The 27,958-nt window shown below is 41.5% G+C and overlaps 1 protein-coding gene across 1 annotated transcript in view; it reads left to right on the top strand.

Annotated features, from left to right (window-relative positions):
* The window catches only part of VPS4B (vacuolar protein sorting 4 homolog B), a 29,031-nt gene extending 8,981 nt beyond the window's left edge, over window positions 1-20,050 (top strand). Inside the window, exons 2-11 of the mRNA XM_055417501.2 lie at window positions 1,673-1,784; window positions 3,061-3,217; window positions 5,688-5,755; window positions 10,305-10,424; window positions 12,786-12,942; window positions 13,463-13,611; window positions 13,997-14,078; window positions 14,453-14,672; window positions 16,938-17,078; window positions 18,523-20,050. Of these exons, the coding sequence (XP_055273476.1) occupies window positions 1,673-1,784; window positions 3,061-3,217; window positions 5,688-5,755; window positions 10,305-10,424; window positions 12,786-12,942; window positions 13,463-13,611; window positions 13,997-14,078; window positions 14,453-14,672; window positions 16,938-17,078; window positions 18,523-18,624 (1,308 nt within the window). The 3' untranslated portion in view covers window positions 18,625-20,050. The remainder of the gene's footprint in view (window positions 1-1,672; window positions 1,785-3,060; window positions 3,218-5,687; window positions 5,756-10,304; window positions 10,425-12,785; window positions 12,943-13,462; window positions 13,612-13,996; window positions 14,079-14,452; window positions 14,673-16,937; window positions 17,079-18,522) is intronic.
* The last annotated feature ends 7,908 nt before the right edge of the window (window positions 20,051-27,958 follow it).

Below are 27,958 nucleotides of genomic sequence, written 5' to 3'. Positions count from 1 at the left end.
GCAGAACTTTTTCCTTGTGGTAAGAACTCTCTGGTAATAGCCATTCAGATGGGTGTGAGGGGACATCTCGTTGTTTTGATCTGCATTTCCCTGACAATTGCCATTCTTGAGCACCTTTTCGTGGACCTGTTGGCCATATGTGTGTCTTCTTTGGAAGGATGTTTGTTCAGGCCCTCTGCCTATTGTTTTGATTGAATTGTTTCGATTGGGTACTGATTTGTTTTCTTGGCCCGACCCCTGTCAGACACGGGCGATTTGTAAGTATTTTCTCCCTTTCAGTTGGTTACCTTTTCGTCCTGTTGATTATTTCCTTTGCTGTGCAGAGCTTTTTTGTTTAATGTAGTCACACTTATTTATTTTTGCTTTTGTTGCCTTCATTGTGTCAAATCCAAAATATTGTCACCCAGGCCAGTGTCAGGGAGCTTCTCACTTGTGTTTTTCTTCTGGGAGTTTTATGGTTTTAGGTCTCATATTCAGATCTTTAATCCATTTTGTGTTAATGCCTGTATATGGTGTAAGGTAATGCTTGTTTTCGTTCTTTTGCATATGACTATCCACTTTTCCCAGCACCATTTATTGGAGAGACTATTCTTTTCCCACCATGCATTTGTTGCTCCTTTACGGTAAATTAATTGACAGTATATGTATTGCTTTATTCCTGGTCTTTTTCTTCTGGTCCATTGATCTATGTGTCTGTTTTTATGCCAATATCATACTGTTTTTATTTTTTTCTTTTCATATGTTGTGTTTTGCTATCAAGTCCTTTGCCTAGGACTCTAGGCCTAGCCCTCTGATGGTGAAGATATGCTTTGTTTTGTCTTTTATGATTTTATGGTTTAAATCCGTTATCCATTTTGAGTTAGTTTTTGTACAACGTGCAGGGTTTGGTTTGCGATTTCTCCTTTATTTTATTTTGGCTCATGGATGTTCAGTTGCCCTGGACTCAGTTCTGAGGCCTGTCTCTCTGCCCTTAACCTGCCTTTCTGTGTCTTTGTCAAAGTTCAGTTAGATGTATTTGTACGGACCTAATTCCAGTAGTTCTTTTTATTTTTGTTTTTTTAATGCTACACAAAGTTGCCCGTTTCATATTTGAAGTTTCCAGGTCTTGTTTTATTATTTCAGACTTCTCTGGTTACTCTGCTCAGTGAACCTTTAAGTTAATTGCGGAGTTAAAAGATTGGGGTACTTTTCAGACTTTTGGTGTTTTCGCTGCTCTGTTGCTTCTGAAGGGCTTTTCCCCCGTTTAAATCTTACTGTCGCCATATGCTTTAGACATCACATATTGTCATATGCCTTAGACATAACGGCATTTGATTTTTGAGAATTTCCGTCAGTGCTTTTAAGTTGAATTTTCGTCTTACTTGATTATTCCTTACTAGCCCTGAGCTTGACTTTTGTTGAGTGAAAAATTATGTGAGACTTAGTGATTGGTACTAGGTAAGTTAGTGTTCCGATGGCGTTTACCTATGTGACAAACATAATTTACATTTTATAAATGGTTACCATTTATAACGTGATGCAGTTGTGATTTAGAGAAGAAATTAGAAATTTAGAAAAGATTTGTTTTAAAGTTGCTTTTACTTTTAAAGAAAGCTTTCAGTAATGATTATTGACTTCAGAGTTATCCTGTGCTTTGATTTTGATGGTATGGTTTTTGTCTCCCTTCAAACAGAAAGCCATAGATCTTGCTAGCAAAGCAGCCCAGGAAGATAAAGCCGGAAACTACGAGGAAGCCCTTCAACTCTACCAACATGCTGTACAGTATTTTCTCCACGTGATTAAATGTAAGGTCATCGTTTGTTTTGTTATTTTAAAAACAATGAAAGAGAAAAGATTCTATTCATTTGTGTTCCAAGGAATAGAAAAGATTATCCTATTTCATTTATAAACACTGAAATACAATCCTAGAAGATTATAAAACATCAGTTTGCAGAAAAGTCCCACTCGCTTCTTAGTAGCTCCTCAGCCCTCAGCCAGCAGGCGCGTGCAGCTTCCCAGTTATTACTCTGTGCGCCTGAGGGACTGCAGTGCCATCTGGCCAGCGAAAAAAAGGGTCGTTTTGTTGGTAACGTACCCCGATCTGTAATCTGGACTTGCTCATTTTCTAAACGCCTCTTTGAAAATAATGTTCTAAAAAGAGGTAGGGAGACGTTTTATCTGTGTAAGTCCAAATTTGTGTTCAGTGTTAACACCGCCGCCCCCGCCCCGAGCGCTGTTCCAGACGGTGGGATACAGCAGTAAGGAAGACACGGGTAGAGAAAAACCTTTCAGACCTAATGCTGAGTGTGTGAAATAAGACGTTAAGAGAGTGTGTGAAATAAGACGTTAAGAGTGTGTGTGAAATAAGACGTTAAGACAGTGTCTTTCTGTCTGTTGCTGCATTAAATAAAAATTTTAGCAGCTGGGTAATTAAGAATTTTCTTCTGAGCTTCCCTCTTTAATTCTGAGGTTTTTCTGTCAAATTAAAGTGAAACTAAGAATAGATAAGATAGATAGGGCTAATCCCATGAACTGTATATATTGCTGAGGTCTCCTTTCAGACAGCCCTCACTGGGGCTTTTATGTAATAAAATTACTGTTTTGGTGGTACACATAGTATCTGGGATTTCTGTCACTTTTTATATTCTGAAAAAGCTTACATACGCATTAGTGGGAATGGCTAATATTGCTTTACTTTTGTCTAATAATTGGTTTTGTGTGAGATAAGCAGCTTTCAGCTATCTGCACAGACTGTGAGGGAAGAGTGTGAGCCCCACAGGGTGTTACAGGATTTCTGCTTATTCTTTAACATGAACCTGAAGTATACTGTGATTCATGGGGTCGCGGAGAGTCGGACGCGACTGAACTGAACTGAACGTACACTAGTGTCTTGCTCAGAACTCTTTCTAACTCTCACTCACTGTTGAACCCTGCCAGAGGGAGGGTCAGAAAGGATTGATCCTCGTTTGATTACCATGAACCAGAGGTGACTTCTGTCTCCTCCAAAATAGACTGTCCTTGTTTGCAGCGCGTCTCAGTTTAAACCTGTGTGTAAAAACCTCTCGCATTTCCCTTCACTAGACGAAGCGCAAGGTGACAAAGCCAAGCAGAGTATCAGGGCGAAGTGCACGGAGTATCTCGATAGAGCCGAGAAGCTGAAGGAGTACCTGAAGAAGAGAGAGAAGAAGCCCCAGAAGCCGGTGAAGGAGGGGCAGCCGGCCCCCGCCGACGAGAAGGGGTATGCGTCCCAGGGCCTGCGCCCGTCTCGTATCGAGGCACAAAAGTGCAGGAGTTTGTGAGGGAAATTTCTCTTGTTGAAACTGTGGGTGTTAGAAAAGGGCGGCTCCTGGGCCAGATGTGGCCCACTGCCTGCTTCCTTACGTTGTGTGGGGTGCGGCCCCCTCCCTGCAGGGCCCTCTTGTCTGTGGCTCCTTTCGTGCCAGACCTGCAAAGCTGACTGGTTGTCAAAAGGACTGTGGCCCACAAAGCCTGAAATATCAACGGTCTGATTCTTTACAGAAAAAAATTTTTGAACCCCTAGTTTGCCAAGCTCAGGAGGTGATACCCATCAAATCGCCTCCTTGACTGGCTGGTATCAGAAAAAACACTTGGCAGGAATGCTTCTCAGTTCTTTCCCTCTGGCTGTCGTGTAATGAGGTTTAAAATTGTAAGAGTGGAGTGCAGGCTCCTGAGATCATCCCTGTGATCACCAGGCACAGGGTCCCTCGAAGGCAGTGCTTGGGGGCCTGTGGCTACTCCCGTAGGCAACTTTAAGATCTAAGAGTTGACAGGCTTCTTCAGACTGCATGGGAGAGTTGGAAGAAACTTTTAGTAGGCTCAGGATTTTTATATTCTCTGTTCAAGACGTGGTCAGAGAACCAGGAGCTCCGGTGACATCCTAAGAATATTTTATCTTCTCACAGATCTAGCGTTGACAAAAATGAGACCCTCGCTGACTTCATAGTTTACTGAATTTCAAAATCAGTTGAACTTCACTGGTTTTCCTGTGTGAAAATCGGGGCATGTCTTGTAAGTTGAAATGAAATCGCTGGGAAGGATCGGTTGACCTCGGGTCCGTGGGCCCTCAGATCTCACCGAGGCCCCTTGGCAGCAGAAGCACCCTCCTCACTGCGGGCTGAGGCCCTCCTGGTCGTGCTTGGAGAGCCTGCGGTATCCCTGCAGAGGTGATGCCCTCCTTTTGTAGGGGCAGCGGGACCCGCTTTAAACTGAGATGGGGTAAAGCGGAGAAGCCACTACTTCCTGGTGATAGAGGTACAGAACACGGAGAGCGAGCAGAGGCTCCCGGCCCCTGGTCCGCGCTGCAGCTTCTCGTGGCTGAGAGGCTGGTGTGCTTCCCGGAGGGAGCGCTCGCTGCACAGGGTCGCACTGCCTCGAAGAGCTTGCTGGGAACTCGGCGCTGAAGGCAGTTTCTGCCATTTGCCTTTCCTCGTAACAGCAGTAATCCTCTTTGGCTGTCTTGCAGTTAGTGGAGACAGGTACTGAAGCAGGACTTTTATAGAAGCACAGTGTCATAAAGCACACTCTGGGAGACCTGTCGTGTGTTCCCTTACGGGATCCAAGGGCCAGGGAGACAGGTGTGGATTCCACATGGCTAGGGGCCTAGGAATGGCAGGTTTTCTTTGAGCAAGTACAGTCTGTTAAACAAAAAAGCATGGTAGAAAGAGGTTAGAGAGTTGGTAGACCCCCAACTCCAAAGTCGAGGGGAGTCAGTTTGGAGTCTCTCCCTCACCCCACCATCCTGTGAGAGCCACGCAGTCCCGTTTTGAGATGAAACCTGCCAAGTTTTTATGTAATGACATTTTGTAAATATTGTAAAAAATGTGTCTTAAAGGCATATTTTTTGCATTAAAGATGGCAGCGTGTTCTGTGTGCTAATCCTTGTAGTCGAATGCACATTATTGCTGATTTTTTTCCCTGTTCTCAGCAACATGGGCATGATTATCCTTGCAGTCAAGTCCCTGAACTCATTTTAAATTGTGTCCTCAGAATAAGTCCCTCAATACGAAATGTCTGGATTGATCTTGTTCTTTGGGGTCGGTCATCCATCCTCTGGAACCCCCAGACTAACGTTATCGATCTTTGTACCTTAAATAGTATTCTGGGTGTCCCCCCCTAGTTATGGCTTGTTGGTCTGATACATAGTTTACCTGGTCCTGATTTTTTTAATTGTTGTTTACAGCACTCTTGTAATTCATCTTAAGTCTTTTGTGGAATGAGGAATGGGTCCTGCGTTTATGAATTACTATATCTGTAGGTATGTTGCGGGAACTTGGAGCTGGTTCCTGGCTTCATTCTGGTCTTTTCTCCAGTTTCCGTTCACGATTCCATTTTGATGGGTAACAGGCCGGCTTCCTGCTAACATGTGTCCATCCCTGGGTGGGGAAGATCCCCTGGAGAAGGGCACGGCCACCCACTGCAGTGTCCTTGCCTGGAGAATCCCATGGACAGAGGGGCCTGGCGGGCAGCAGTCCATGGAGCCACAAGAGTCGGACACGACTGAGCAGCTAAACAACAAATGCCTGCTTCCTGTTTTGTTTAGTGTGTTCTTAAAAGTAATAAAATGAGCTAAGCTTTTAGTGAATGTCTTATTTTGCCACTTTCATTACAGATATTTCTTTTCCTTCATTTTTTGCCTTATTTTGATAGCAATGAGTGACCATTTGAATGTATTAAATTCTTTTTATTAGGAATGACAGTGATGGGGAAGGAGAATCTGATGATCCCGAAAAAAAGAAACTGCAGAATCAACTTCAAGGTCGCTTTAGATTTCATTTTTAAAGTTACTTATTTTTTAAAAACTCATAGTGAATTGTCTCTCTGAGTTGGTTTTTCTTTTCCCCTGTCCTTAAATGAGGCCCAAGAGCTGGCTTTGGTCCCAGTGACCGCATGTTGGCTTTGTTTGAAACCGTGTTTGTAAGATTTCCTCTCTAGGGTCTCCGGTTGGCTGGTTTTTTCCTAGGCTGTTGTTTCACATTGTATCTGCCTTAGAAAGTTTCCTCGCTTTCATTTTGTCTTATCTGCCCCGTTTTAGAGCGTGTAGCACGTTGCACTGTGTAACGTGCTGTGAAATCTGATGGTGTTGGAGTCAGCTGTCAGAGGGACAGGACACATTAAGACTCACACGTGGCCTCTGTTGCTCTTGCTGTCACTGTTTATTTCATGGTCCCGCCTGCTCCTCCTCATTCTTTCTTGCCCTGTTTCACTGTTGCTACTTACGTTGCTCTCTCCCCTTTAATTTTCACGCCTTCCACACTGTAAAAGCCCTTTCTGTCTGCTGTAGGGAATGGGGTGATGGAGAGGGTGTAGACTGTGGCTCCATTCACGTCTGGATTCCCCTGCAGGCTGTGCTGGTTTGGGGCAAGGTCCCTGATGTCTCAGAGCCTGAGACCCCCCCAACTGTAAAATGCAAGTTAAAAATGCTTTCAGGGCTCTGAAAAGGTTAATGACAGTGTAAAACTACCTAGTATTACATCTGACAAATACTGGGGATTCAGTAAGGAGTCCCTGGAGAAGGGAGTGGCTGCCCGCTCCAGTGTTCTTGCCTAGAGAACCGCATGGACGGGGGAGCCTGGTGGGCCACAGTCCATGGGGTCGTGAAGAGTCGGACACGACTGAGCCACTTAGCACGCAGTAAATAGTAGCTCTGTGTATCTAAAAAGGCATCTCGTTAATTACTGACTTCTTTAATTCCTGAGATTTGATTGTATTAGCAGTGGTTTTTCAAGTTGAATTTTATGCTCAGTCACTGGTAGCCTGGATTTTATTCATTTGAATCTTGCCAGGCAGAAGGCGTTGTATCTGGGAATGATAGCCATCCCACAGGGCCAGCCTCAGCGACTGGTGGACGTTCCTAGCTCGGACAGACCTTTAACCTTGCTGTTCTAGACTCTTCATTTTGTTAGTATTTCTGTCTTAGCGACCCCACCGGGATGGATGGGGAATCCTATAAGGAGAGTATTTCGGAAACCCTACAGTTGGAGAAGGTGTTTTTATGTGTAGGGAGCGTCAGTGGTGGGTGCAGTCCAAGGGCGGTAACTGGGGTTCCCACGGCCTCGAGCACGGCGGGCCTGTCTCCCCCTCAGTTAGCTTTTCAGGGCAGACCCACGGTCCATGCCGAGTGGCTTCATGTTACTGGTAAAGCAGAAAGCCTTTTTCTCTCCGTTCTTTTGGTTTTGTTCCCCATCTCTCTGGCTCTACCCCACTGAAGGGAAAATTGAGATTTTTAATATCTTTAATTTTGGAAAAGATACAACCCAGTTTTAAATAAGGAATTTTTTTCTACATCTCCTATCTGTGATGAAAAGGCCCAGGGATGTATAAAAATACAGATGCTTAAAACATTTAAACGAGGAAATTTATTTGGAATTTCAGGATGAAGTAGAATATGGCAAGAGTCCTTGCTTTTCTTATCTGAGAGTCCTTTTTTCCCCATCTTTTAGTTTCATGATTTGCTGATGGATTTCATTGTATAATAGTCCTTTTTTGAATCTTTTCTCACTTTTCCTGAAATAATTTTCCAGATCTTTTGCTTCTGTTTTAGGTGATGATATTAAGTGTAATATTTAATTATTAAAATTAATGGTTTGAGTCTTCTGTTAATTTTGACATTCAGTGACTTTGAGGTTAAAAACATATTAATATCTGGAGTAGGAAATGGCAACCCACTCCGGTATTCTTACCTGGAAAATTCCATGAACAGAGGAGCCTGGTGGGCTGCAGTCCATGAGCTTACAAACAGTTGGACATGACTGAGCAGCTGAGCACACAATACAGAGCGTATGAGTGTAATAATAATACCACAGACTGGATAGATTCATTCAGGTGGGAACAATCAAAAGTGTTCGGCTTTTATTTTCTAATAATCCTTCCCTTTTAATTTTAAAAATCATAATCCATGTCTAGTAATTAATATTACTTTTATCTAGATGTTCTTTTATCAGTGAAAATTCCAAAGTCACCTAGTTTAAACTTTAAGGAGAAAAGCATTAGTTAAATGTGAAGGTAAATCATGACATACTTAGAAAATTCATGACAAAACATTTTAGTTGACGAGATAATGCTTGTGTATAAATGTACTTTTGTTTAATAGACACAAAATCCTGTCAGATGACATAATGTTTTTCTCATGTAGGGTTACTAATCAGAATGGAACATAGAAAAGAAAAAGTGAATTGGGTTTTCCCTTCAGTTCAGTTGAGTTGCTCAGTCGTGTCTGACTTATTTGGGACCCCATGGACTCCAGCATGCCAGGCTTCCCTGTCCATCACCAACTCCCGGAGCTTAATCAGACTCATTTCCATCAAGTCAGTGATGCCATCCAACCATTGTATTCTCTGTCGTCCCCTTCTCCTCCCGCCTTCAATGTTTGCCAGCATCAGGGTCTTTTCCAATGAGTCAGTTCTTCACATCAGGTGGCCAAAGTATTGGCGTTTCAGTATCAGCATTAGTCCTTCCAATGAATATTCAGGACTGATTTCCTTTAGGTTGGATCTCTTTGCAGTCCAAGAGACTCTCATTAGTCTTCTCCAACACCACAGTTCAAAAGCATCAATTGTTTGGTGCTTAGCTTTCTTTATATTCCAACTCTCACATCCATATATGACTCCTGGAAAAACCTTAGGTTTGACTAGATGGACCTTTTTTGGCAAAGTAATGTCTCTGCTTTTTGATATGCTGTCTAGGTTGGTCATAGCTTTTCTTCCAAGGAGCAAGCGTCTTTTAATTTCACGGATGTAGTCACCATTTTCAGTGATTTTGGAGCCAAACAAATAAAGTCAGCCACTGTTTCCATTGTTTCCCCATCTGTTTGCCATGAAGTGACAGGACTGGATGCCATGGTCTTAGTTTTCTGAATGTTGAGTTTTAAGCCAACTTTTTCACTCTCCTCTTTCACTTTCATCAAGAAGCTCTTTAGTTCTTTACTTTTTGCCATAAGGGTAGTGTCATCTGCATATCTGAGGCTATTGATATTTCTCCCAGCAGTCTTGATTCCAACTTGTGCTTATCCAGCCCAGCATTTTGCATGATGTACTCTGCATATAAGTTAAATAAGCAGGGTGACCATATACAGCCTTGATGTATTCCTTTCCTGATTTGGAACCAGTCTGTTCCATGTCCAGTTCTAACTGTTGTTTCTTGACCTGTATACAGACTTCTCAGGAGGCAGGTAAATTTTTCCCTTAATTTATACTTAATCTGAACTTTCAGAATGCAAAAAGAGTTCATAGTTTTATTTCATGTTAATGTATAGCTAAAGAGTTTCATAATTTAGGGAAGTTGCCAAGTATAAGCATTCTTAAAATAACAGATGACCTTTCAGAGCAAGAAAAAAGTACCTGTAAAGTTATGTCATAGGTTAGGGTGTGCTGTGTAAGTGGAAAGCAAGAAAAGAGTACCTGTAAAGTTATGTCATAGGTTAGGGTGTGCTGTGTAAGTGGCGATTTTACAGCAGCTACACATCACCTTAGAACAGGCTCCTTCGTGGTTGGCGTTGACCGTTTCTGTAGACTAGAAGATTGGGAAAGCTTTTGATGACAGATCCAGCAGTAAGCTACAGTAAGAGAAATGTTTGTGGACTGTTACTAATTTTTACTTGTTCTTACTGTGACAGTTTGCTACGACTTTTGAATATATTATGTTAAAAAACCATATCATTTAAATAGCTTTGTTAATGCACAGAATTTGTAAATAGATCTGTTTAGAAGTCGGATGGAAACTGGCAAATCTTGGGAAGTACCGCAGGTCTAGGAGCACACCTCCTGTCTCCACCCTCCCCTTCCCCTCTCTCTGTCCGTCCATCTCTCTGCCTGTCTGTCTTCAGATAAAGGGGTTAAATGTGTTTTATTTCTGTGGTTAAGGGGAGCATTAGATCACTGATTCTTTTGGTTAAAAGGAGAAATAGGAGATATTCCAGAATCAGTGTGGTCAAACATTATAAATACTTTACGTAATGTTTGGTGCTTTTCCAGGCACTCTGATATTTATTACCTCATTTGATCTTTACACTCACCTGTCTTTAGTAGTCTGGCCAGACGATGGTATTTCTATTTCATAGTGAGGTAGTGGAGATAGAACAGTTGAATGGCTTTATGCTGGATTATCCAGCTACCGACCCCAGGTCCCGACTCCTCCTCACTGCCCCCTAACAACCACTTCCTCGTCACACCCTCCTAGAACTGTCTTTAATACATAAAACTTTTCCAGACAAATTTATAAGGCATTTCTTTAATGTCATTATTTCATGTTGTTATCTAAATTTGATAGACTAGTTCTCTTTGATTGAAAGATGATTTAATTTCCTGTAGGTGCCATAGTTATAGAGCGGCCCAACGTGAAGTGGAGCGATGTTGCTGGTCTGGAAGGAGCTAAAGAAGCTCTGAAAGAGGCTGTGATACTGCCTATCAAATTTCCTCATCTCTTTACAGGTGGGATGGCTTGTAAATAATTTTTATTGATGATTTTTTAAAAAAGGCACTGATGACTGAGGTAAAGTATTGTGAACTCTCGTCACTGTATCGTAAATTGTTACTTTAAATCCTCTTCTAAGGCAGTGGTATACCCTTATACAGATACTTACTTCATATGCATATACGTATTCATAATATGTATGTATTCCAGAGCAACCTAGATGTCAAGCAGCAGGGCGTAGGGTAAATCAGGGAGATACAATGGAGTACAGTGCACTCACTAGAATGGAATGTGCCATCTTTATTATAATTGATGTGGAAGAATGTCCACCTGTATTGTAAAGATCGAGAAGCAAGTTATATAGTATGTGTTCATTATTTAACAGTTTCAGATGAAGCGCCTGTCCTCTCGTAGCTCATGATCACTGCAGGGAGAATGTTGCTAACCCACCATCTGGATCCAGTTGAAGTTATAGCGCCAGCAGTTTGTCTGTGCTGAACCATCCTTCACGTTGTCCCTTTTGTCACCGATAGCCTGTGTTCATGATATGGCTATACCGTCAGTCTTAACAGTGAAACAGAGGTTTTTCCTTTTAAAAACAAGCTGTTTTATGTAGAAAGCAAATCTGCGATACTGGCCTCAAACTGAGCAGGTCCAGACAGCAGTGTCCTGTAGAGCAGTGAGGAGGAGCAAGAGTCCGCTGTCCAGCCAGCTTCGAGCTGCAACTCAGAACCTCACTTCAGGAATATGAAATTAACTGTAAAAGTTGTCATCAGAATCCTGTAAAGGTGCAAAAGTGCAGCTGAACTTAGTTACTCATACCAGGGTTTCCCAAACACGAGTCCTATATGTCATCTTCATGAATTTTTCCATATACGTGTACTATTAGTTTTTTAATTTTCTTCTTTAAATCACTTTTAGAGAAACTTATTAAATTGGATTATAAATATACAGAGACATGCAGGAACCCATGTGCATTCAGCTTCATAGATTATCACAGGCTGTAATCATGCCCAGATGAGAAATCAGTCTGAAGAGCTGAGAATCCCCTCCCCGTGTCTTCCCTCCAGAGAGGGAATCTCTCTCTTGACTTCTAACATCACAGCTTGTTTTGCCCACATTTGAACTTTTTAGTCATCTCATTTGTTTTTACTTAATAGCTCTTCTATAGAATAATTACTTGGGGGTCTTCCCTGGTGGTCCAGTGGTTACGCTTCCACGCTTCCAGTGCAGGGGCGGCAGGTTTGGTCACTGGTGGGGGAACTGAGATCCCATACGCTGTGCGATGTGGCCACAGACATTTTTTAAAGTAATAAAAGATGTCTCTGTGTCTCTATGGATGTCTCTGTGTCTCTGTGTCTCATAGAATGCATTTTACAAATTATTCAAATGGAAAGTGTTTGTATACCACCTGAAAGCGTTTCACCTGCCACCACTGGTATATGGCCGACACTTAAGGGGACGCTGACTTGCAGTTGCAGACATTTAAACTAGGCGAATAGAATTCAAGTAAAAGTTGAGGCTTTCCTGACAACAAACATGGTGCTCAGTTTCACCATCAGTCATCTGCATACCGTTCTTTCACGGGCACCTTGTGCCCACCCACAGTGTGCACCTAGTAGTTGTTTGTTTTTAAATGTGTATTTGATACTTTATTGCCAGTTGTAACCCAGCCTGGTTTATTTAAGGCAGCATTATAATTTCTCTTTAGTAGAACTGATGTTCAAAGAACTGATTTTGTTCACTTGTTACTATCTTTTGGCAAAACTAGAATTTAAGGTGGAGTTCCCCTATTATTCTCCAATCATCAGGATGGAAATCTGCCACCTGTAATAATAACCTGTGCTTTCTGTGGAATCAGGAATTGAGTGTAACTTCACGAATCCTCCAAACTGTGTTAGTCTCACCCCTGCAAATGTCATGAGTATTAAACGAAATACTTCCAGCTGCCTCCCCCTGTGGGTATAGTTTCTCCTGCAATATTCTGAATTTGAGCAGTGCACATCGTGGATGCTCAGCACGTGCCTTTTAACTGAATTCTTTTCCCCTGAGTAGACTGGAGGCCTTGGAGGTCAGAGACGCTTGTACCGCAGTTCCCTGTCTGCACACTGGTTTCCGTGCGTGCTGGTCAAATGAGAGAGCACGCCCATGAACTGCCTGTTGGGAGGACTGTAGCTGTATAAACACAGTTTTGACAAAGTGGTCTCTAAAAAGGAAACAGAGTACATTTGAGACATGTTTACCTTAGATTGATTTATTTAAATTGTGTTTCATCCTCCTGCCAGGTTTAGAGTGGAAACCTCTTCATGGTATTCTTCACTGTGGATGACGAAGTTAAGTGTTGAAGTTCTCATGTTGGTTTTTAATGCACGTTTTAGGCAAGAGAACGCCTTGGAGGGGAATCCTGTTATTTGGGCCACCCGGAACAGGAAAATCCTATCTGGCCAAAGCTGTAGCCACAGAAGCAAACAACTCAACGTTTTTCTCAATATCTTCCTCTGACCTTGTTTCTAAGTGGCTCGGTGAAAGTGAGAAGTAAGTAGTAAATTGACTTTTTTTTTTTAAGTTTTTCTTTGCCTGGTAGTCATTATATCAGTCTATAATAGGTTTCTTACATCACTGGCAGGCATTCCAAAAAGTGCTGTGACTCAGGTGGTGTTAATTTCTCTGTCAGACTGTTCCCTCGTTCAAAATTTATTTCATAGGGAAAAGATAGCATGTGTGACTCATGTATGGTTTAGCATGTATGACACATGTATGGAGAAGGAAATGACAACCCCCTCCAGTATTCTTGCCTGAAAAATCCCATGGACAGAGGAGCCTGATGGGCTACAGCCCATGGGGTCACAAAGAGTTGGGTACAACTGAACACCTGAGTGGCATAGTTTAGTAAATCGTAAAAATCCAGATGTAGTAGTCTTATTTTCTAGATCAAAATATCATAGGCTTTTTAATCTGCTAGAGTTCCTGTTGATACATTGTTTTATTTTAATGTTTTCATTGTCATGTGTCATTGGCTAATTTGTAGAAATTGAAACTTTTAATTTATTTTTAGGCTAGTTAAGAACTTATTCCAACTTGCCAGAGAGAATAAACCTTCGATTATCTTCATTGATGAAATCGATTCTCTGTGTGGTTCAAGAAGTGAAAATGAAAGTGAAGCTGCAAGAAGAATTAAGACGGAATTCCTAGTCCAGATGCAAGGTAGTGCTCGGCCGTAGACGGATTGATTTCTGCGTAGTTGTAGTCATCTCGGTGTGAGCAGTGAAGAGACTTACTTATACACTCACCTATTCCAGAAACAGTATCAGTAGAAGGAAAAAGGAGACTTCAGATTTAAATCTTTTCAGAAATATTTTGAAAAGAATATTAATAGTATCTTCCCACAGTTTAGGAGATTCTACTGTTGGGAATATTTATGTCATATTCTAGTAGTATGAAATATGGTTAAATACAGCTTTTTCAGAGAGAGACTCTCAAGGGGAGGCATTTTTAACGAAGAAATATCACATTTATAAGAGACGATACAGATGAGGTTTAAAGAACACTGAAATGACAAGTTACCTGAAACTTATCTATTTTGCTGTAGGGGTTGGTGTGGACAATGATGGAATTTTGGTTCTGGGAGCTACAAATATACCCTGGGTTCTGGATTCTGCCATTAGGCGAAGGTATGACAATACAGGAAATACTTTATTTCTAATTACAGAATAGTAAGTGAATACTAATTCCCACTCTGTCTAGAGAGGAGGCATTGCGATAACTTTAGCATGTGTTTCAGTGTGCTTGAGCCCTGCTGACCCCTGACTTGGACAGGAGAGGCAGGCATTTGTTGTTAATGTGTGCTGGGTATTTCAACCCTTTATTACCCTAAACATGTATGTTTAATTATGGTGGCTATGGGCCCATTTAATGTATTCAGCTTAGCTCTGTACAAAAGAGAATATCTAAATATCTTGCTTAGTTCTTGGAAAAGTAATTTTTAATTGAAATTAAATATTATCATGTGGTAATATTCTTGATGTAATTTTTCTTTGATTTTAAGGTTTGAGAAACGAATTTACATTCCTTTGCCCGAGGCCCATGCCCGAGCAGCAATGTTTAAACTGCACTTGGGGGCCACTCAGAACAGTCTGTCCGAAGCAGACTTCCGGGACCTTGGAAAGAAAACCGAGGGTTATTCAGGGGCAGACATAAGTATCATCGTACGGGACGCACTTATGCAGCCGGTTAGGAAAGTGCAGTCAGCTACTCATTTTAAAAAGGTAAGGAACGTTTATCTGTCTTTTCATGTATTTTGAAAATCAAGTTTTGAGACCACCGTTGACTTGTCTTTGAAGAATTTTAGAAAGATTTCAGTTTTGTGTAATAAATAAGTGGATTTACATAATAGACATGTGTCCGTTCCACTGAAATAAATTCTCCCGACGTGTTTTAAAACTACTTTGTGTGCAGTGCTTTGGAAGCATGGTACCCATACATTTACGTCTCCTTATCATAGTAAAAATAGTGATAGCTGAACACCGTTTAGATTAACTCAGTCGCTCAGCACTGAGGCCTTAACCACTCTCCTCCCCTGCTCCTCCCGTGCACTGCTTGGCCTCATGAGTGATGGAAGCATATATGGTTTTAGAGGGAATTTTGTGCGGTCTTAGGAGACTCAATTTAAGAAACTGTAGAATAGGTAATATGGACCTGCACTCTTGCTGGGAACAGCAATCGCCAATATGTTCATGAACGTAGATGTGAAAATCCCAAGACACTGTCAGCAAACCTAATCCATCAGTATATGACGGACTAATATGTCACAACTCTGATAAACATGTGCGTGTCTATTGCATTACCATGTATTATGTCTACTGCATACCATGTCTATTGTATACCATGTATTACCACGGTAAGTAATTTCTTTTAAAAAATTAGGAGCTTGAATTAAAACCTGAATTTGAAGCCTGACTCCACAATTTACTCTTTTTATCTATTTGACCAAATTGTGTTACCTTCCTATGTCTCGTTTTATTTATCATCTCTTAAGTAGGGCTGGTAACACTGCTCTGAAATGCTGGTATGAGAGTGAAGGAGGGGGGTTCACAGCGTGGCGGCCATGGCGCCTGAACGTCCGTAAACACCACATCTCTTCCTCCATCACTTCATTACTGAGAGAGCAGTTAGCTCGGGACCACGTTTTATGCCACAGCCATTGTGTTTCTTCTGCATTCTCTTTGCCATTTTGGAAGGAACTCAGTCCTTCCCTGCTAAGAACTTTCCAGTCAGTTTTCTGTATTCCTGTTGGGGGCAGCTTATACGACCCTAAAGCCAGGCCCTTGTAGGAGGATAACGGTGCAGCCGCCAGACCTCTCAACATCAGGCCTTGTGTATTCCCAGTCCAATACATCTCTGTGGCTCCATCTTCTCCTCCGCTTTTCAATTAGTAAGAACACGTTTGCCTGTGATTTAATTTGTTAAATGTATCAGCACTAATCTGGGCCCAGAGGTGGGTCAGAAAGTACAGTAGTCGAAAAACACAAAAATCCCTGCCACTGAAATTTTTGTGAGAGAAGACAGACAATCGAATACATAACAAGTAAAGTGAAAATGTTTATTTCTCTGCCCCCACCCTAATCCTAAGACCATATTGAAGACCGATCATTTAAAACAAGTGCGAAGGATGAAGCAGCCCCTGACGATACACGGGTGTTGCAAGCTGAAAATATGTGACCGTCACAGAGGCTCTTTTTCTCGATATTATGAAAATTCTTTACTTTACATCAGTTATGAGTTACAGGTTCAGCTAGCACTGAAACTACACTCAGCATTTAATTTTGTACTTATATTTGAAGGAGTTTCTGTTGGAGAGACAATAATTTCACAGTAATAAACCTCCCAAAGATCACAGAAATTTCTTAGTATGGAAAATAGAGTAACTTAAAGGAATTTTTAAGTAGGTCTGCTTTTTATTAATTTTTATTTTATTGATACATTGGGGTATAGTTGCTTAACAATGTTGTGTTTCAGATGAACAGCAAAGTAATTAAGTTATCAATATACATATATCCATTCTTTTTCAAATGCTTTTCCCATTTTGGTTATTACAGAGTACTGAACAGAGTTCCCTGTGTTATACGATAGGTCCTTGTTGGTTATCTGTTTTAAATATAGCAGTGTGTTCTGCAGTCCTGTTCTTGGTGTCTAGGATTATTACCACTTAATAACCATTAGAAAAGAAAAAAGGTATTTTTAGGCACAGGGAATTTTTTTTTTAACTTATTTTCTCCCTATGATCATGTAAGTAATTTATTGTAGGAAATTTCAAATATAGAAGATCATCAAGTAAAACATTAAAATCAAACACAGTCTACCCCATCACTCAGAGATAACTGCACTTTTTATGTATATTCTGTTTATTTTCAGAACTAAGCATTTTAATAAAACATGATAATAGTACATGTTCAGATATCCTGATAATGGTAAGAATCTTAATATCTATTCAATTTGTTCAAGTAAATATCTCAAATGACTGTCTACTACAGGTTCGCGGACCTTCCCGAGCTGACCCTAACAGCACAGTAGATGACCTGCTCACGCCCTGCTCTCCAGGCGACCCTGGTGCCATTGAGATGACATGGGTGGATGTCCCTGGGGATAAACTTTTGGAGCCAGTTGTTTGCATGGTTTGACATTTTCTTTGCCTTAAAAAAAAATTTTTAAGCATTATATTTTATAAGTTTAAAAATGTTAGTATGGTCAGACATGTTTAATATGAACACTTTAAAGGTTATAGAGATTAATTGAATATAAAGTATCAAAAATAATTATCTTTAAATGTTTTCTTGAGCTTCAAGGAAATTTTAATTATTAGTGAATAAACTGTTTTTTAAAACATACAGGTTTCTGACATAGATCTTATAGTAATATTATGAAAAATTTTTCCCTGAATCTCTGATTTAGTAAAATATCCAGAAACACTATTGTGTGAATCATAGTATTCATAACAGTGTTTTTCTGTTTTACTTCTCAAGGCATCATAGAAAGTTTAAATAATTAAGTACTTTTTTTAAAGCTCTAAAAACAAGATTTTTATTATAAGAAGTTACATTTCTATAGTTTATATTGAAAGAATTAAAATAGTCATAAAATATTGCATTTCTATAGTTTCTTTTGAGGAAATAAAATAATCTGTAAGACTTCTGCAGGGGCACAGGTTTGATCCCTGGTGAGGAAATTAAAATCCCACACAGCATGCCGTCAAAAAAGAAAGAAAAGATACCTATTTATTATGAGCATTCAGTTTTTTCCCCAAACTTTAAACTTTTTATTTTGTATTAGTGTGTAGCCAATATGAACATTCAGTTTTAAAATCTTCTCTTAAAGATTTTGCAAATCTATATGTCAAAATTAACAGTAACTTTCATATGATATGTAGACCTAAATTTTTAGACATATATGTATATAAGCCTGTCTGTATATGTATATAATATCTGTAAACATATAGAAATATGTGTTAATTAACCACCGCTTATCTGAGAAATTATTTAGAAATCCTTTATTTTTTAAAGCTTTCATTCTTTTGATCATTTTCCCCTACTGTTTTATAGGACTCATGGCCTAAAAGTTAATTTTTTAATAAATTTTTTATATTGGTATATTTTCTTACCATTTTGATTATGATTTTAGCTAATAGTTAAACTTTTTGATAAGTTGATTTTGATTAAATGGTATTATTCTGTTTCACATACGTGAATGAGTATATCCCTTCTGAGTTGCATTTTGACAGCTGCTCTCTTGAAAAGTAAACATACAGCCAGAAGAAGGGTAGGGGTTTAATTCTAGAGGCCTCCGTCCTTGGGCGAAGAGGACTGTACTTCCTTGGGTGCTGAGGAGCCTGTGAAGGCTGTGATCAGGACAGGGCAAGCAATCGGAAGTTTATAAGCAAAGGAATAACGTAGTCAGAGTTGTCTTTCAGGAAAGCAAGAGAGTTTGTCATCAGTGGTCTGTGACACAGTGCAGATGTTCAGATTTAACCTCGGTGAAAGTTAGTAATAGTAATGCTGTAATGAAATGTCTTTTATTCAGTTAAATCAATGACTAATCCTCCCCCGTTCTTTTTCCTGACAGTCGGATATGTTACGGTCACTATCCAGCACAAAGCCCACAGTCAATGAGCACGACTTGTTGAAACTAAAGAAGTTTACAGAAGATTTTGGCCAAGAAGGCTAGACCAAAGACAGCAAGGACGACGTTTGCCAAGTGTGTTCTCTTTCATAGGTAGTTTTGCTTTTCCTGGATGGCAGTCAGATTATTTCCGGTAAAACTCGGAAAATAGAGATCTCACTTCAGTGTTCCTTTAAGTTTTATATGTACTTTTGCTCCATTACCAATTAAATCCTCCTGTTAACAAAAATTATAAAATAATGGGCTATAAGAAAATGAATGATATACAAAAACAGGAAACAAAAGAAAATGAGTGGTATATAAACAGAAAAATAGAAATTACCCAGTAAAAAGAAAATTAAAATTGATTGACATACAGATTTTTTAAATTGTTAGCAATAGTGGTCTTTCCAAAGAGCATTCTTTTTTTTTTCCCCAACTAAAATGAAATGGGGCTTATTTCATATTTTGAAAAAAAAAATCTTAAGCATCATTCTCATCAAAGTAAAATTTATTTGCTTTACTAAAAAACTTTTAAATGCTTTACTCTCAGGGATGGGCAGTGAAACAGCAGAGAGCACTGTGATCAGGCTTGAAAGGTTCTTGATTGTGTTTTAGCAAAGGGTCTTATTGATTTTTGATAGGTTGACTTTTTTCCTCCATGTAGATTTAAACAGTTTCTATAAAAGCTGCAAGCTTCTTTATATTTAACTAAGTGACACCTTTCACTGTGCAGTCTTGAGAGAAGGACTGTCTGGGTTGGGCGTTGTCTTTGTTTTGAAGAAGAAAAGTGTGTCTTTCAGTGTCTTTGTAACAAGATTGACCAAAACAGGTGGTGAATAAATATGTCCTTTTTAAATAATTCTGTCATGAAATACTGTATGGGAACCTTTACTTAAAGGAACAGATGGCCTCCCTTTGGATTATGGAAAGTTTCTTGTATGTGATATCAGGGTATGTGTGTGTGTGTGTGTGTGTATATATATATATATATATATAAATTTTTTAAATATAGCTAGAGTCTTGTCTTTGACCTTTTAAGTTCAGGGAACAGCTTGTCCTGACCACACATATGTTATCAGTGTAATGTTTCATGAAGCTTTAGAAATGAGCTGATAGTCTCCTTAAATAATAAAATGCAGACATGATTTTATGTTATTTTAATACCCTCAAATAATCTGAGGGGGTGTGCTAGACACCTCATCACCGACACTAAGTTGTGCCTTGTATGTTTGCATTGGCCTCTCCGTGCAAAGAGTTATTAAGTCAACCAGAATGAGGTAGATTTCCTTAATTTACTGTCAAGTTCTGCCTTGCAAATGCTATAGAATAACTTGCATTTTAAAGTCTATTTGCACATTTTACATATTATGCTATATGGTTGCCTTGGGGTTTTCTGTACAGATTGTTTTTGTTGATATTAAATGGAAATCATAGGCCCGAAATACGCTGTTCTTATGTGAAGTAAATTGATATAACCTACTGTTGGCTATATTCTGCGTACGCTTCTTTATTTCGGGATCTTCTGTATAGGAGAAAATATTATCTAAATTGATTAGATACAAAGAGATCATTAAAAATTATTAATTAAGGATGTATCCATGAAAATGCTACTTTAGCCTCCTCAATCATACAGAATTGCTATTAAAATCTTGTCATTAAGAGAATTAACATAACTGTATTATTGTAACCTGTATAGTAATTGAATCCAGAATTCTTTGAGGAAGTCTTTTCCTTCAGTTCAGCAAACAGCGTGTGAGTGCAGCCTCAGTGGCCAGGGGACACTTTCTCCCTCGACTCTCCCGTGTGCTCTGAAGACCTCGCCTCAGTATCTGTCACTGTCAGCCACTTCCCACATTTCTGGTTTTAAAACTGTTTCTAGAATGTCGTAATTTTAAACTTATTCATAGACCATTTCCATGTGCTCTTTATGGGCAGATAACTAACTACTCAGGAGGAAGCCGAATGTTCAGGCTGTCTCTGCCTGGGTGTTGCCCATTACGATTTTTGCTGTTGTTGAGTTGCTCAGTCCTGTCCAACTCTTTGCAGTCCATGGAGTGCAGCACACCGAGCTTCCTTGTCCTTCACCATCTTCCAGAGTTTGCTCAAACTCATGTCCATTGAGTTGGTGATGCCATCCAACCACCTCATCCTCTGTCGTCCCCTTCTCCTCCCGCCTCAATCTTTCCCAGCATCAGGGTCTTTTTCAATGTGTTGGCTCTTCCCAGCAGGTAGCCAAGGATTGGAGCTTCAGCATCAGTCCTTCCAATGAACATTCAGGTTTGGTTTCCTTTAGGATGGACTGGTTGGATCTCCTTTCAGTCCAAGGGACTCTCGAGTCTTCTTCTAAGCCAACAAGTAAAGCTGACTTTCCTTTGCATTAGCATGGTGCTTGACACTGTTTATTATGTACTTAATAAAGCCTTGAAAAAATGAAGGGAGTTATATCCATATTTATCAACTTCCCAGATTATCTGTGAGACTTTTCATAAAAGAGATAATTTGAAGTTACTTTGTTCCTGCTGGTCTCCTGCCGTGGTGGTGAATGTCAGTCTTGGTTCTTTTAGCTGAAATCAGAGGTGTGCCAGAGCTGACTCCTCTTGGCCCCAAGAACCAGATTTTCTTATTGCTGACCGCCTGTGGTCACTGCCTGGGCGGCTTGAAACCTGTCACGGCGGCTGTGATCTTCACTGCAGAATCCAGCAAGTTTCCGTTTACATGGTGCAGTACAAAGAAAGAACTGTAGTTTAAAATTGAAAACTTTGTATTTATCGTGTTTACAGAAATAAAGGAGAAAAGTTATGTCTTTGAAGAGTCATAGAAAGCATTTAATACAACTCCAGCATCATTTGTGATTTTTTTTTTAACTTCATAAACTAGGGATTGAAGAGAACGTCTTAATTTACTAAAGAACATCTACCAAAGAAACAAAAACTCTTAACAAATACTATACTTTATTGTGAACTATTGAAAACTTGACTCCCCAGACATCAGGAAGAAGACCAGGGTGCCTGCTACCACCACTCTTTTTCAGTTTTGTGCAGGAGAGTCTACCCAGTTGTAGGAAAAATAAAAGTTTAGGGGTTAAAAAGGAAGAAACTCAGTTGTCATCAGGTGACATGATTCTGTATGTAGAAAATTCGAAGTAACAAACTTAGAATCTGAATTTAGCAAGATTAGAAGATGCAGGTTAGTAAGTAAAAATTGTGTTTCTCTCTTGTAGCCACAGTTAGAAACCGAAGTGAAAACAGGGCCCGCCCCGGCCTTGCTTCTCTGCAGTTCTTACCCTCGCCCAGCGCGCTGCGTGACTGACTGTTTTTCTTATTTGTTGTCTCTCACGTTTGTTCCAGGAAAGCTGGGGCTTCCTTGACTGTTTTTCCCTCTGCTGTCCCTTCAGTATCTGGAACGGTACTAGTGCCTAATGGGTGCTCAGTACTTACTGAGTGAATGAATCTTCGTATTTTTCCTGAGTCTGAATACTTTACAAAGAGTGTGTATGATGTTTGCCCCTCTTGCTCTCCCTGTCAACCCTCCATTTCTTACTTGTAAAAGAAGAAAATTAGGAAGGAGAACACATCATGAATTTGGTGGTTTACTTGCTAAGTTGCGTCCAACTCTTGTGACCCCATGGACTGTAGCCCACCAGGCTCTTCTGTCCATGGGATTCTCCAGGCAGGAATACTGGAGTGGGTTGTCATTTCCTTCTCCAGGGGAATCTTCCCAACCCAGGGATCAAACCCAGGTCTCCTGTACTGCAGGCGGATTTTTTACCGACTGAGCTACCAGGCAAGCCCACATCAAGAACAATGGCTAAATCTGTGTGATAGAAATATGGATGCTTATTAATGTTTTAATTTGTTTTTATCTTTACATATGTTAATTCCCCCAAATTAAACGTCTTTAAGAAAGAATTGCAGTCAACTTGTCAGCTCGTGACAGGAATTTGTCTCCTCTGGAACCTGATGAAATAACAGAAAAGGAAAGGTTTTAAGGAAAAAAGGACAGGAAGGATATTCACCAAACAAATGTACTTTGGAGGAATGTTCATCCCCATTGCCTACAAGGTTGTGGGGACGCCCCGCCCCTGATCCAGGGAGTAGAGAGAGGAGGTCCTCCAGTGGCCGACCCTGCCCGGGCCCCGGATCCAGGGACCACGGTGAGGAGATCCTCCTTTCCTCCGGTGGTGGACCCCGCCTGGGCCCCTGACTGGCTTTGGCTTTTCAAGCTCTGCTGCCCAGTCCTTCAGTCTTGAGCACCGCAAAGATGGCAGGACTTTAGAAACAAGAGCACAGCAGCATCAGCAGCATCTCAGTAAGTGGATGGGACTCTGGTAGCTAATTATTGTCTGTGGCCTCATGGAATGAAGTGTCCAGTGAGGGGACGACGTACAGCAACTGCAGGAGACGGAGGTTCCATCCCTGGATCAAGAAGACCCTCTGAAGGAGGCAATGGCTCCCCACTCCAGTCCTCGTGCCTGGAGAATGCCATGGACAGAGGAGCCTGGCGGGCCTACATCCATGGGGTCACAAACAGTCGGACACGACTGAGCGTCTAAAGAACAGTAGTACTAAACGAAGGCACGAGAACTTCGAAGACTGCCAACTGGAAACCCGGGATTCTTCGTGACTGTGCTGAAAGAGACGGTTGTAGCCACAGTACTAAGGTAATCAAAAGCCAAAGTCAGCATTTGGTCCTGCAGGTTGCCAAATTATATCGTGGAATACACAAATTTCATCAAGAGTTTTTATGTGACGGTAAGGAAATTTAGCCGAGTAGGAGCCATACTATTGAAATATTTGTATTTGTGAGGATTTGGAAGATTCTGAGTATCGGACAATATGTGGAGGGCTGTGTGGGAATGGATGATGTTGGTGATGAGCCAAGAGTCTGGATGGGGAGCTTGTAGCTAATTCCTGAGTTTATCAGTACGGGTTCTGTTAGCACATTCCGGATTTAGAATTTCGGTCTGAGCACCTGAGACTGACTTCAGCTGTTTGCTAGACTGGCTGAAGAGACTGAACTTGACCGTCAACTGCTCTGAACCCCAGTAAGGGGATCCCTGGGTTGGGAAGATCCCTGGAGAAGGGAAAGGCTCCCCACTCCAGTATTCTGGCCTGGAGAATTCCATGGACTGCATAGTCCACGGGGTCGCAAAGAGTCGGACACAGCTGAGCGACTTAAAAAAAAAAAGTGTTGTAAAAGAAAGAATCCCATATCTAGGAAATAGGAGTGCTGGAGTGGATTTGTCACATGAGAACCACTCATAAAACCACACGTTCCTGGAAGAGACCCAGAACCCAGCCCCTTGAGCAGGGCACTGATAGGTGAAAGGAGTGCCTTCCAGAGTGTTTTCCAGTGTCCTTGCTTTCATCGGAGCTGGAGCAGTCTCTCGGCTGCAGAAGTCAAGTAGAAGCAGTTAGCACAAGCCAGGGGGACTGCAGTGATAACAAGTGGACTTTCCTGCAGAGATCATGACCAGTGGTTCAGTGATGGCAGGATCCTTAAGACCATCACTAAGGCGCTGCGGCAATAGTATAACCCAAAACTCCGAGCTGGGTGAGCAGAGGTCCGGCCGTCGTGATTCCCAGACCGGAATCAGGTCATAGAGTCTGTGCCACTTGAAAGAAGTGGAGACTGTATTGTTGAGAAAGGCTTCTGCCAGAGCATCTCAGGTTCAGTGGGAGCTTTGCCTTCAGCCTTCCCCAAAGGGTGTGGGGCTGCTTGAGGCTGCTGTGAAATAAAGAGGAGTACTTGGGTTATTGGACATTGACTCTGAGCTAATATTCTCTACTGGAGAACCAGGAAGTCCTTGTCCACTGTTCAAGAGAGGATTTATGGGGAGGAAGTGATAAGTGAGGTGGAGTTTTGACCGGACTCTGCGCCATAGCAGGCCCAGGGGAACTCTGAACAAGTCAGCTGGGGTCAGGATCATCTTGGCCATTCACTGGTCCAGGGAGTGAAGGTTAATGGAAAAAGAAGGGCCCCTGGAGCTCCACCCTCCTGAGAAAACAGTGAAGTAGTATTTACAGCCCTAGGAGAAATCCCACAAATTCATTCCACCATTCAAGACAAGAAACATGCTGGTGTGGTATTAGCCACCAGGGGCCCATTTAACTCCTCAGGATGGACAGTGCAGAAAAAGAGTGAGTTTTAGAGAATATCAGGGCCTACCTACTCACCTGTTCTTCTGTTTGCCTAACGTATCATTAAGATGCATCTGAGATGGTTGAGAATTGAAAGAGGTGTGTTAAAAAGAATACAGACTCATGTTCCCTGGTGGTCCAGTGGTTAAGATCAATGCTTTCGAGGGCCCAGGTTCAATCCTTGGTCAGGGAGCCAAGATTCCACAACGCGATGCGGTCCCCACAAAATAATAAAAATATTGAAAAAAGAAAAAGTCCTTAAAAGGAAACTGGTATTATATAAGCTTAATCTTACAAAATGGGTAGTAATGCCAGGTTTCAAAAATTGATGGAACAAGAAATAGAGATTTTAAAATGGTGAGAGTTTCAAATGTAACCAACGGGAATTCTAAATGGTGGTATTTACTATGAAAAATTGGGAGGGAAAAGAGAAAGGTTAATGTAAGTGAGCTAAGGTCGCATCTATCAAAACAGGAAAGAATGCTGTCTAAGGTCAACAAATCAGGATGTAATACAATAAGCAGACACAGTGATAACCCCCAAATGACTTCAGCTCTCTTACTGCGTTAGGCATCCCAAAACCTCCTGGTTGAAAACACTGCTTTTTCTCTCAGTTTTGGTGGGTCAAGAGCCCGGGAGCATGGCTGAGCCTCTTGCGCGGTTGGGGTCAGTGGCTGGAGCTGGGAGCACGTCTCGGGACAGCGGCCATCTCTCTCCAAGGCTCAGGTTCTCTCCAAGCGATGGGGTGCAGCACCAAATACACTCAGAAATTGTTCCCACCGGAAGCGTGTAATCTGAATCCAAACCACAGACCTGGCTGCTGGTTACAGGAAATTCAGCGGAGAGAGAAATAAACCACATCATGGGGAACCGGTCTGGCCAAAGAGCCTGTAGGACATCTGCCAGACAGCTGGCCTGGTCTCCAAAAGGTCAGGAAGGTTGAGGGGATTTCCTAGGTTAAAAGGATCCTTTAGGCCAGAATACTGGAGTGGGTAGCCTTTCCCTCCTCCAGGGGATCTTCCCAACCCAGGGATCCAGGTCTCCTGCACTGCAGGCAGATTCTTCACCAGCTGAGCCACGAGGGAAGCCCTAGGTTAAAGGAAACCAAGGACAACCCAGAACCTAATCATGGTAAGAACATTGATTTGAATCCTGATTTGAGGGAAAAACGGCTGTAACAGACACTGGAGGTAACTGAAGAAATCTGACTACAAACCAGATAGTAGATACTTGCGAATCGCTCCTGTCTTGGGTGTGATCGTGATACTGTGATTACGTTGGTGTCTGTGGGGCCCCTGTTTCCAGGGGATACACCCTGGATTCTACACAGAGAGAGACGGTGGAGGAAAGCCCACGATGTCCGCAACCACTTTAAAGTTGTGCCTCCCACCTTCACACCCCACAGAGCAAAAGTGTGGCTGAGCAAAGAAACAGGACAGAAGGGTCGGTCATTTCTGAAGGAGACAAAACTGAAGAGTCAACTTTAAAAACACGTAGTGGTTTTCAGAAAATCATCACCAACTGATCTTCATATTTCCCAAGCACGTAACACAGACCCAGGACTTAGCTATGAACAAAGTGGTGGAACTGTCCTTGTCGTATACAACTGAGCACAACCCTGGTTGAAATGGTGCTTGAGTGTAGGTATTCCTTGATATGGGAATAGTTGTGTCTTAGAATGTTGTCAAAACTCTTAAGACTTATATCCTACTTTTCCAAAGACTTCTATAAAATTGCCAGTGGCTTCTTAAAAGATTTATGGCCTAAGACATCCTGTGTTGCAACATTAAGAGGCTTTCCTATATTTAATTGCAAGGTATGATGTCTTAGGCCATAAATAATTCCTTTAAGAATTCACTGACAATTTTATAGAAACCTTTAAACATTTCATATTAAAAAGTAGTAACACAGTATCAAAGGAGTTTTAGGTTATTAAATAAAAACTTTGAAAATGGAAGAAATTGGTGGCAACCACAGGTAAGTGAGGGTTTCCTTGGTAACTCAGACAGTACAGAATCTGCCTGCCATGCCCAAGACCTGGGTTTGATCCCTGGGTTGGGAACATTCCCTGGAGAAGGGAAAGGCTACCCACTCTATTCTGGCCTGGAGAATTCCATGGACTGTATAGACCATGCAGTCCCAGAGTCAGACACGACTGAACGACTTTCACTTCACAGGAAAGTGGGAAGGATGATGTTAAAAGTGTTTAACATCAGGGATATGGTGGGCACAGCACTGGCCATTCAGAATAGCCGTCTGCTCTCAGTACTGGTCAGTCTCCAAGGCGACAGGTCTAGAATCTTAATAAAAGTACACACACACCTTTCCAATAAGAAGTAGAACCTGTGTTCTCAGATTCCTTCTGCTACAGGTTTGACTACAGAGTAGAGAACACCCTTTGACAATTTTGTCTGTTTCTTTAGGGGATGCTGAAATTATGGGAGCTCGCTAACAGCAGTCTAAATTTCAGTTCACAGACTCCAGACAGAAACATCATATTTCTACACTATCAGTAAGTCAAACCCGAACCTGCTGTGCTGTCTGGAAAATCACTGTTGGTCTTCATAGACCTTTTCCTCCAAGGATCACACTGAAGTTCTCTGGAGCGGGAGGTAGATCTCTAGCCCAGAACCGCTGCGGCCGTTTTCATTCTTGAGGTTCGCTGATGTCCCTGCGCTCTGGTTTCCGCCGCGGAAAGCAGGCCGAGAATCTGCTCAGGCGGGAACCCAGCGCCACCGGGTGTGAGGTCCGGCCCTGGGGCAGCAGGTGGGCCAGCCCTCGGGTCTCTGCAGTGAGGAATTCCCCTCTCCCGCCCGGAGCCTGCAAAATCTCCTCTTTCTGCTGTTGCCCTCGAGGGTATTTGGCTTAACCTCCTCACTGACAGGAGAGGTTAGCGTCTGTTGGTGAGGGAGCCAGAAGGAAGGAGAATATTGCACAAGAGATTGTGTTTCAGCCTCTTTACTCAATGCGAGGGAAGCCTGCCATTTTCAGACAATAGGGGAGGAGAAAATAGAAAAAATAATAACCCTGCCACACAGGGTTAGGTCATCCCAGGAAGGTGTCTCCAGTAAAGTCTGGAGCTAAAAACAGCTCCCTCTGAGTTGTAGAATTGCTAATTAAACATTTTTTCTTTATGCTCTTATTTTCTAAGTTTTATGAAGGGAGCATATTTTTATTGAGGTAAAATATGCATAATATAAAATTTACCATTTTTTAATGTTTTTGAGTGCAATACAGTTCAGTGGCATGAAGTCCAT

Source organism: Moschus berezovskii, chromosome 28 (genome assembly GCF_049115385.1).
Source record: "Moschus berezovskii isolate FMDL1 chromosome 28, NW_MosBer_1.0, whole genome shotgun sequence".
Taxonomy (NCBI): Eukaryota; Metazoa; Chordata; class Mammalia; order Artiodactyla; family Moschidae; genus Moschus; species Moschus berezovskii.
This window is presented reverse-complemented; position numbering and strand designations above follow the sequence as displayed.